The 11,778-nt window shown below is 45.9% G+C and overlaps 1 protein-coding gene across 1 annotated transcript; it reads right to left on the minus strand.

The window, feature by feature from the left end:
• Positions 1-8,024: 8,024 nt before the first annotated feature.
• Positions 8,025-11,103, minus strand: xcr1b.3 (chemokine (C motif) receptor 1b, duplicate 3; the record flags this gene model as incomplete). Its single annotated transcript, XM_067252935.1, has 2 exons — positions 8,025-8,091; positions 10,322-11,103. Coding segments are annotated over 2 exons (849 nt in total), but the record flags the coding sequence as incomplete, so codon positions are not given.
• Positions 11,104-11,778: the final 675 nt, after the last annotated feature.

Here is an 11,778-nt window from a genome sequence, read left to right on the forward strand (position 1 = left end):
AGGCTGTGAGAGGGGGTATGGGAGGAGGCTGTGAGAGGGGGTATGGGAGGAGGCTGTGAGAGGGGGTATGGGAGGAGGCTGTGAGAGGGGGTATGGGAGGAGGCTGTGAGAGGGGGTATGGGAGGAGGCTGTGAGAGGGGGTATGGGAGGAGGCTGTGAGAGGGGGTATGGGAGGAGGCTGTGAGAGGGGGTATGGGAGGAGGCTGTGAGAGGGGGTATGGGAGGAGGCTGTGAGAGGGGGTATGGGAGGAGGCTGTGAGAGGGGGTATGGGAGGAGGCTGTGAGAGGGGGTATGGGAGGAGGCTGTGAGAGGGGGTATGGGAGGAGGCTGTGAGAGGGGGTATGGGAGGAGGCTGTGAGAGGGGGTATGGGAGGAGGCTGTGAGAGGGGGTATGGGAGGAGGCTGTGAGAGGGGGTATGGGAGGAGGCTGTGAGAGGGGGTATGGGAGGAGGCTGTGAGAGGGGGTATGGGAGGAGGCTGTGAGAGGGGGTATGGGAGGAGGCTGTGAGAGGGGGTATGGGAGGAGGCTGTGAGAGGGGGTATGGGAGGAGGCTGTGAGAGGGGGTATGGGAGGAGGCTGTGAGAGGGGGTATGGGAGGAGGCTGTGAGAGGGGGTATGGGAGGAGGCTGTGAGAGGGGGTATGGGAGGAGGCTGTGAGAGGGGGTATGGGAGGAGGCTGTGAGAGGGGGTATGGGAGGAGGCTGTGAGAGGGGGTATGGGAGGAGGCTGTGAGAGGGGGTATGGGAGGAGGCTGTGAGAGGGGGTATGGGAGGAGGCTGTGAGAGGGGGTATGGGAGGAGGCTGTGAGAGGGGGTATGGGAGGAGGCTGTGAGAGGGGGTATGGGAGGAGGCTGTGAGAGGGGGTATGGGAGGAGGCTGTGAGAGGGGGTATGGGAGGAGGCTGTGAGAGGGGGTATGGGAGGAGGCTGTGAGAGGGGGTATGGGAGGAGGCTGTGAGAGGGGGTATGGGAGGAGGCTGTGAGAGGGGGTATGGGAGGAGGCTGTGAGAGGGGGTATGGGAGGAGGCTGTGAGAGGGGGTATGGGAGGAGGCTGTGAGAGGGGGTATGGGAGGAGGCTGTGAGAGGGGGTATGGGAGGAGGCTGTGAGAGGGGGTATGGGAGGAGGCTGTGAGAGGGGGTATGGGAGGAGGCTGTGAGAGGGGGTATGGGAGGAGGCTGTGAGAGGGGGTATGGGAGGAGGCTGTGAGAGGGGGTATGGGAGGAGGCTGTGAGAGGGGGTATGGGAGGAGGCTGTGAGAGGGGGTATGGGAGGAGGCTGTGAGAGGGGGTATGGGAGGAGGCTGTGAGAGGGGGTATGGGAGGAGGCTGTGAGAGGGGGTATGGGAGGAGGCTGTGAGAGGGGGTATGGGAGGAGGCTGTGAGAGGGGGTATGGGAGGAGGCTGTGAGAGGGGGTATGGGAGGAGGCTGTGAGAGGGGGTATGGGAGGAGGCTGTGAGAGGGGGTATGGGAGGAGGCTGTGAGAGGGGGTATGGGAGGAGGCTGTGAGAGGGGGTATGGGAGGAGGCTGTGAGAGGGGGTATGGGAGGAGGCTGTGAGAGGGGGTATGGGAGGAGGCTGTGAGAGGGGGTATGGGAGGAGGCTGTGAGAGGGGGTATGGGAGGAGGCTGTGAGAGGGGGTATGGGAGGAGGCTGTGAGAGGGGGTATGGGAGGAGGCTGTGAGAGGGGGTATGGGAGGAGGCTGTGAGAGGGGGTATGGGAGGAGGCTGTGAGAGGGGGTATGGGAGGAGGCTGTGAGAGGGGGTATGGGAGGAGGCTGTGAGAGGGGGTATGGGAGGAGGCTGTGAGAGGGGGTATGGGAGGAGGCTGTGAGAGGGGGTATGGGAGGAGGCTGTGAGAGGGGGTATGGGAGGAGGCTGTGAGAGGGGGTATGGGAGGAGGCTGTGAGAGGGGGTATGGGAGGAGGCTGTGAGAGGGGGTATGGGAGGAGGCTGTGAGAGGGGGTATGGGAGGAGGCTGTGAGAGGGGGTATGGGAGGAGGCTGTGAGAGGGGGTATGGGAGGAGGCTGTGAGAGGGGGTATGGGAGGAGGCTGTGAGAGGGGGTATGGGAGGAGGCTGTGAGAGGGGGTATGGGAGGAGGCTGTGAGAGGGGGTATGGGAGGAGGCTGTGAGAGGGGGTATGGGAGGAGGCTGTGAGAGGGGGTATGGGAGGTGCGAGTGAAGCAGGGGGATTTGGTGTTTTAATTAGTCGGATTTAAGGAGCTGAGCCCCCCTCGGAAAACGATCACCGAGAAAGACAGACAAACAGAGAGCGAGATCGGGGGTGCAGGTGATTCGAGCCGCGGAGGAGGACTGGCTGACACCGTACCACCGGCCAAGATCTCATTAGCATTTCAGATTGGGTATCAGTCATTCTGGCAACAGGCCCGCTTCTGAGACCAACTTTTTTGTGGGGGGGTTCTGAACTTGGCACGTAGAGGTTATAGAAAAGAGGAGAGGGACGAATGATGCAGGAAAGAAAAACAGAAGAAAAACAGCGCACGTGTTGGCCTGAAGGAAAAATGAAGGAGGGAGGAATTCATTATAATGTTTAGTGAGACTAAATAAATATTGGTATTATGACTGGTTTAGAGCATTTCTTCTATGCAAGTGCCTAATGTAAGGATATTAATGTCTGACTGGTGTAAAGAGGTGTTTTTTGTGACTGAAAGGTGGATTTGTTTTGTAACTTTGATGACATATTACTTTTTGAAGTCACAAAATAAATAATTTTAGAGAAAATGTGTTCAACATGAGCGAAACATCTGTTACTATATCACCTTTGTTCAAGGCTTTCTTTGTCTTGCAGTATGTGTGTGTGTGTGTGTGTGTGTGAGAGAGAGAGAGTGAGCATACGGGCATGTAGGGTAGGGTGTGTGTCTGTATGCATATAGAGGAGCAGAGCGTTCAGGGTTTGGTGTATGGAGCAGGTGGGGATGATGCAGGAGTGTGATCCTCAGACACCCCAGCAACACTCTATTTCAAGGGAGACACAGAGGTGATGTTAGTGGGCACAGTTGCTCTCGTGCTTTCACCTATCTACCACTGCATCACCTCGGCCTCTGAGCATCTGCCAGCCTGGAGAGATTTCTGTGCATGCGGGCGCGTGTGTGTGTGTCTGTGCTTTTTTCGTGTGACATGGCCGTGGCACTCACTGGCATTAGTCGAAATGAGATTAAGGTGTTCTATTCACCAAAACCCCCACGAGAATGAAAAAGAGCCAGCATTAAACGTGAGAACTCGTACTAATTTCAAGAGCATCTTACATGTAACTGTTCATGCATGTATAGTTAGTGTCCAGTTATAAAAAAAAGAAATCCACATCTTTCTGAATCCTAGACATTTTGATGTGCAGATGAACACAAGCAGGCCTGTGTGTGTGTGTAGCCATTTACAGTCAGAGGCACCATGCACCACACACATCACCATCATCACACACACACACATCACCATGCACCACACACACACACACACACACACACACACACACACACACGCGCACACACACACACACACACACACACGCACACACATCACCATCACCACACACACACACACACGCACACACATCACCATGCACCACACACACATCACCATGCACCACACACACATCACCATCACCACACACACATCACCATCACCACACACACACACACACACACACGCACACACCTCACCATGCACCACACACACATCACCATCACCACACACACACACACACACACACACACACACACACACACATGCACACACATCACCATGCACCACACACACATCACCATCACCACACACACACACATCACCATGCACCACACACACACATCACCATCACCACACACACACACACACATCACCTTGCACCACACACACACATCACCATCAACACACACACAGTCCTTCCTCCCGTCGTTAACAACATTTCATTTCTGAAACATTCTCCTTGTTAATATTCCACCTCATACTGCACCACCGCCAATCTGTCCCGAACCGACTCCATCAGCCTCAACCTGTTCCTGTGGGACTGGCGCTGGTCTGGGGGCCTCCTCCCCCCTCTCTCTCCCCCTCCCTCCCACTCCCTTCCCCATCTCCCTACTGCAGACATGGGAGGGAAGTGAGCTGTCTGCTCAGGGGGAGAATCTTGGTGCCGATCCAAAAATGTGTCACGGGGGACACGCACGGCCTGCTGGAGGCAGAAATTCTGCTGCTAATGGGCCCCGCAGCCATCGCTACCACCTGGGGAAACACAGAGGAGGAGGGGGGGCAGTGGAATAAACAGGATTTTTATCTATCTATCTATATATCTATCTATCTGTCCATCCATCCGTCCCTCTGTCCGTCTGTCAGATTGGCTAGCTGGCTCCCTATCCATCTGTCTATCTATCTGTCTGTCTGTCGCGATCTATCTATTCATCAATCTATTGTTATTTCCCAGAATATTATCATTACTCTAAATGATATTATGAAAGGGATTGTTTTTTATGTCTATAAAAGTTCTATTGCACATGAACCATTCCAGGTTGTTGCTTTTCTCTGCGTTCTTTGAAACTACAAATTAATGCACTTAGAATAAGTCTGCATTTTCCCGTGCTTTGAAAGGCTGGTTATAAAAAGTGAAGGCATAAACAGGCAGGGCAGGTGTTGACGATGCAAATGAAACGGATGACAGATGGCGAGCCTCGCGATCGCTCACTGTGCAGATAATGGATGGAGGTAATCAAATTCCTCTGAGGCTTTGGGACTTTCTTCAGAACTTTTCCATCAATTGCCGCATCAAACGATACGGTGCCACATGCACCTCTCCTCAGGAGAAGGGTGACACGCACACACACACACACGCGCACCCCAACGCGCACACACACTTATACACGCTCGCACAAACACACGCGCACACATGTTTGAGGAATTTTACATTTGTTTCAATGCTGAAGTTTAGTACAACTGTCAACTAAAATAGTCCTTTACTGTAAATGCAATGTGTCTATTGTCTGTCACTGATGAGCTTGGCTTTTTTTCAGTTCCCTCGCCAGAGGTCAAACTACTGATGCTAACAATAATGAATGGGAAAACAAATACTAGCACAGCCATGAAGCCATAACCAATTACATACCCTCACACATGCTCACACGCACATACACGCACAACACACACAGATTATTAGGGAGACCAGGGGGGAGAAGGTCTATGTTGCTTACATAAAGAGGGGACTTCAAGCCTGCATATCTTAAATCTTTCATGTTCACATACACTCTTAGCCATGGGTGGCATAAGGAACCACTTTATTCTAGCATCAATGCTATGTGCGGTAAGCTGGAGGGCTCAGTGAGTGTACAGCATTCCCATGTTGATTTAACCATCAAAAGATTACTGTGCTATACACTAACCCTTGAAGTTCAAACAATGTTTTATTGTCTAAGACTTTATCTCATGTGTTGATGAGGAGAGAACAACAAACTTTTTTTTTTTTTTTTTGAAAGCCTGCTTGACAGACGCCATTTTTTTTTTACATGGCCTCCATGAAGGTCAGTTTAATGGCCCACAACAGTTGTTTTGTGTTGGTCTTGCTTCAGTGGAAGTGTGAAATTGTAGAAGATTAGAGAAAACACAGAGGAAAATAATGATTTCAATTTGAGTTGTTGAAGGCTTGTTCATGATCTTTTAACACAACTGCCTTGTTGAGTAGAGTTGCCAATTCCTATCTGTAGTGTGATGCTACACCAGTAAATACAAACTAATTCTCAAAACTGACAATGTCAAATACCAGTTCGGTGGTTCCACTGCAAGTTCCTGTCAAAACACTTGAACAAGACAGGCTAATAATTCTCACAGTTCACTTTCACACGTCTGTGTATGAGAGAAACTGCAAGTGTCACACCTTACCCTGCATGAAACAGCGTAGGAGAAGCGTAGCTGCAAGGAAAGAAAGTATGCAAATATCACAAGCTTCATGTGTGTCAGGTGAAATGCTTTTTTCCCAAGCGTCTGTTTTTAACTGTGGATTGGCTTATCAACGTGATAATTGCTGTTCACAAAATCTTGAGGAATTACACCATATTGACTTCAGAAGGTGTAAATCATTTTGTCTCCCTTTATTTTGTAGTGGTGCTTGGTGTGGGTTATTGCTGGTGCAGCATTTTTCCTGACAAGTCAGTAAACAAGATGTACTTTCTAGTAACAAGGCACAGGACTTCAAAACTAGAGTACAGACACGCAATAATAAAAAGTGAAATGTTGTTAATACAAGCAATTAACATTTCTGCACATTTTCTGAATATAAATGTGGCTTTTTGAATGTTTAACATGTAATCAAGACAACTGGTGAACATCTCATCTATATTTTTGAAATGAATGAAATGAATCTGAAATGAATAAACTCTTTATTGAAAGTGATCCCAAAAAATCTGTTTTAGAAATGATCGGATGTCCTAATGAATTCCTTTGTCTTTGCTTGGCATTGACAGCACATGGGATGTTAGACCCCCCCCACACACAAACACACTCTCTCACAAACACACACACACGTATGGTATTAGTGAGCTGAGCCCATGTGATGGTACCCCTTCATAGCTGCCAGAGTGCTGGTGTCCTCGGGCACGGTTGCCAAGCTGCCAGTCTGTGCCGTCACACCTTGCTGCTTTTAAAGATTGCCCTGCAGAGACGGGAGGGGATGGGGCTGGTGCAGTCTGGCAACCCAGGAGAGTTACGACTCAGGATCTGTGCCAAGGACTGCCCACCATAGGGGGAGAGGGATGTGCAAGGAGTTATGGGCGTGACACATCACACACACTCACAGGCCCTATACCGGTCACATTCACGGGACAAGGGTATGGGACTGTCAGGTGCGTTTTCTGGTGTGTGTGTCTGTGTGTGTGTGTGTGTGTGTGTGTGTTGCATGCGTGTGCTGCATGTGTGGGGTGAGTGTGCACAAGCGGATGCTTGGCAGCTGGGCTGGATTGTATCGTGCATACCTGCATGTCAAATCAATTCATCAAGCTTTCAGTGTGACATGTACGGAGGAAAGACAAAATGTGCACACACATGACCTCCCCCCTCCACACACACACACATGCACACACACACACACACATGCACACACACACACCTATAGGCATTCTTTACTTTCCCTTTTTGGTAATCCACACAAATGGCAGTAGATGGCAGAATGTAAATGAGTTGGTTATTACACAGCAACGTTCATCAAGCTGGGCTGGAAAGTCTTCAATGGCCCTGATGAATATGCATGCAAATTGTTAATTAAGTTAATTATTCTGCTGAAAATTCATTTGTCTTCCCAAGGACATTTCTGCAATGATTTTAACATGTTTCAACCATTAGTCATGCACTGCGCCATTCAAAATCACTTAGGTCCACTTTTTGGAAAGTTGTGCTCGAAAGGAGAGATAAAGAGAGAGTGATAAAATGAAGGGATGGAGGGGGGACACAGATGGAAAACTCCAGAATCACTTCAGTGTACCTGTCATGATTCCACAAAGGTCTGACAGAGAAGCACAACATGATATGAAGACTGAATAGTGAATGTATGTGGTGCAAATGGTTGGTTCTTACTAGCTCAGCCTGTGAAGAGGACAAAGTTTAGTCTGTGGTGGAAAGGGATCCATACTGTATCACACACTTCAATTAATTAGTTGCGACTAATAAGACACATTCGAGGGTCATAAAAAAAGTTGAGACCAGACAAGGAACACAGATGGATGCAACAATACTGTCTGCACCCTGGGAGACAGCTATACAGTACCACTACTCTGAACAAGCAGATGTTTGATTTGTTTAATTAAGTCTCATGTCTATGGTTGTTTATCACTTCTTCCATTTGATAACAGCCGGCATAGTAACCTTAATTTGACCCAGAAGTGTGCTGGGAGATTTTGAGCTTTACCAGCTTTGAAATTGTAAGCCATTGTGTTCTTTTTTATTATTATTATTATAGTATTTTTTTATGCTGTTGTGTAGTTTCTATGTACACCAAAGTATGTTAGAAAAAAAGAAAAGACAATACGTTGACTTTTACGCTGATGAAATAGAAAGTATTATCAGGTACTGAAAAACCCTTTGATTTAAAGTTTGTGACACACTACTGTGATAGGACTGTGTCTTTCAGTTGGTTTTCCAGTCCTAGAATACATTCAATACCTCATTCAGTGAGCCTGGCTTTGAGTCCAACAAGTCTATTTTCTCCAGTCCACTAGCTCCCTCTAGTGAGGTAATTTGGTATAATGATATTTTTTTTAACTGTGTCAAATACAAACTTTTAATTGTAGAATTCTCTCCATGTCGACAAAATTGAATGTGTTTTTAACATACTAGTTATAGTGTATTGTATTGTATATGTTGATGATAGTTTTTACTGCAAGGCCGAAGTGTTCGTTGTATGGTTTCTTCTTATCAATAAATCATTAAGTAACACTTGGTATACCAGCTTTGTCTTTATGTGGGTTACACCTGAGAAATGCAATTCTTCAGAAGTGGCGTTACTTTCCTTGTTTTATTTCAAATTTTTTATGTACACTATTATTGCATATTTTGTTTAATCTTATGATATTTCTTTGCACTAAATACATATTTCTTTAAATAGCAATTCTAAAGGCAAAATTCTTCACAGTTTTGGTGCAAATCGTTTTTTTCTGTTTGATATATATATCAATATATTATTATGTTCTAAATGTCAGATTCAAGGAAAGTCAAAGTATGCTATTTAAATGTATGTGACTATGAATGTACATTACTTATTGTTTATTAATTTACAGTGTGTGAATGAATGAATAGCCTATAGCAACTTCAATCAAAATGTTTAAACGCCATTTATGTAGGAAGTACATGATATATGGATGAATGGCAAAATCATTTAATGTTAAATCCCACTGTACTGTGTAGAGGTATGATTGTTAGTGTATATAGTGGCATAAATAATTACACATAAATCCCTGTTCTCTATTTACAGTAAATAGCCTCAGGAACAGCTATGTAATGTCTACCTGATTAATGCAGCATCATGTGTCCAGTATACAATGGATTAACTCATGTATGTCTAGGACATGTGTATAACTAATACGTGTTTCATTTATAATGATGTGAATGACACGCTCAATTGATTTACACGCGTTTCAGATGAAGTTAAGATGAACATTTTATTATCTATAAATGCAGAGGGTCATACATAGGTTCTCCACAAATCTCTATGACACACATATGGTTAGGGAATAATTATCGTTACCAATAATTGGAATTAAGTTAATAAATACATGTGAAAAGGGGGGTTGTGGCAGAAAGTTGCACAGGAGAGAGGCGTGGTTGTTAAGGGCAGAGAGGAGAGAGGAGCTGGTAGGAGAAGCAACCGACTGGAAAACAACATCTGTTTGGCTCCTGGCAAAAAAACAGGACAGAACAACAACAGATTTGCCAAGACACAAGAAATACTGTGAGAGAAGGTTGTCCTACAGTAACTTGGGGGTAGGTAGGATAGCGGATACAATTCATTATAAGTAGTGCATACATGCTGTACTTAATTTGAACCTTCTAAAATATGTCTTTTATTAATTTAAATTTTTTATAGAGCCTAATAATACAGTAAACATGCCCGAAGTGCTTGGAGATGAATGGTTGAGCTTGCTTGCTTAGGACTGCTCTGCCCTTGACACATATCCATGCGTGAACAGTAGATGGTTTAGTTAATTAAGTTTCATCTTCCCATGAGAGAGCATTGTGGTGCCGGTGGGCCAGAGAGCTCTCCCAATTCACCCTGTATCTCTCTCTACAGCCATGGAAACATCCACACTGGGTTACCTAGTGACAAAATCCATGTGTCTTAGTCAGACGACAAATTAACATGACTAATCCTTTCACATAATGACATCACATGCATCATTACATTTTAGAACTAGACTTGGTCAGGGGCAACTTCATTCAATCTTCTAATGTCACTAATAGGAGTGACACCAGTCGAATGACTAAAAAGGCATCAATGTACATTTTTAAATAACAGTTGAAACTGTTAACTCTTGGCACCATTTACTGTTGCATAGAAATTCAGTACAGCCAGTCACATTTTCACTTCTGCAGATGGTGTGTTATTTTTTTAATGCTTTTGTGTTGAAGTCCCCCTATGAATCAGCATTATGTGTTCTTTGTTAGTCTGTGTAAAGACATTGGCCAAAACTAAATGTATTTTTTATTGGCATCATACCCAGGCCTGGTGACTGACAATGGTTTGACTTGTATGAGAGATGGCTCTCTGGTTTCCTTTAGATAGACAGAGACTGCAAAAAGATGAAGGAAGATATCTCCTATATTTCTGCCCTCCAAACACATGCAACAGTGGATTGAGGCAGCAGTGGCTGTAGGCCAGAGTGTGACAGATGTAATATGCAACGCTTAGCGCCTCATCCATGTTCGGCAAGTCGCCAAGCAACCTCAAGGAACGGAGGAAGAGCACAACATTATACGGTGCCCAACAGACAAAAAACCCCACTACAATCCCCCAAATCAGTTTCATTGACTTGTTGCGCCCTCTGAGTCCGCTGTGGGAAACAGTGGCGCAGATGCGAACATAACTAAAAGTTATAACAAGGAACGGTAACAGGAAAAATATGAATATCTGGAGAAAGTTACCGAAGACCTCCATGTTTCCCTGCATTGTAGAATCACAGCGTATTTCTCCATCAAAGCCAACGCTGGTCTCTGAGTACACCACCTCTAAAAGACAAGCCGCCACACAGAAGACCCAGAGCACAGCTGTTGTCAGACGGACACAAAACCTACGTCTGGCCTGGATGGACGTGGACACGGCTAGCACTATTGCAACGTACCGATCCACTGACAGCGCTGTCAGGAAGGACATGTAGCTGTATAAACCCAGGAAGAAGGCTCCGCTCGCCAGCCTGCAGGCCCACTCTCCAAACAACCAGCCATGGAGGTGGTAGACGGCGAAGAAGGGCAGGGTTAGGGTAAAGATGAGGTCAGAGGTTGTGAGATTGAGAAGGAGGAAGTCTGAGGCCGTACGCTGTCCTCTAGTTTGTAGCAGATGGTAAAGGAGGAAGCAGTTTCCAGGAAGGCTGAGACAGAAGATGAGGCTGTAGCACACGGTGGAAAACAGTCCATATTGAAAATGCCCCAGATAGTCCTGAGTGCTGTAGTTATCGTAGTATAGAGTGCTGTCGCTTGCATTCTCATAGCTGGACTCCATTTGACAATTTCACGAAGGGCTTGTAAACTGGTTTGCAATTCTGATTAAAAAAGAAAGGAATAATTACAATTCAGTGGTCTAAAGAAAAGGGGAAATTAATACACATTTTAATCTCACCATTGCTAATGATTGTGCACTCAATATTACCAAATAAAATAAAAAATGTCTATTGGCCTTGCTGTCTTACATCCATTTCATTGTCGAAGACAGAGTATAAAAAAAATCAACAAAAATGCCATGGCAATTTATTATGCATATACATGTGTACTCAAAAAAACAATAAAAGCGTTAAGTGCCTAAATTGCTGAGCTCAGATATAATATATGAATATCATTCCATATTGTACCGTGAGTATATCTGACCTTGTGCACTGTAGATGTGTCACTTCATCTGCACAGTGGTTTTCTGAACATCTCCTGAACATTTTCTGTGTATCTACCGTTCAGAGGCCAGCTTCCGAAACAATAAGAATCGTTTTGAGTATTACTTCATCTTCCCTATAATCCAATTGTTAAACAGATTTAAGTCTCACACACACACACACACACATAAATAGAATAGAAAAAGAAAAGTTTATAT

This window comes from Osmerus mordax, chromosome 16, assembly GCF_038355195.1.
Source record: "Osmerus mordax isolate fOsmMor3 chromosome 16, fOsmMor3.pri, whole genome shotgun sequence".
In the NCBI taxonomy this organism is placed as follows: domain Eukaryota; kingdom Metazoa; phylum Chordata; class Actinopteri; order Osmeriformes; family Osmeridae; genus Osmerus; species Osmerus mordax.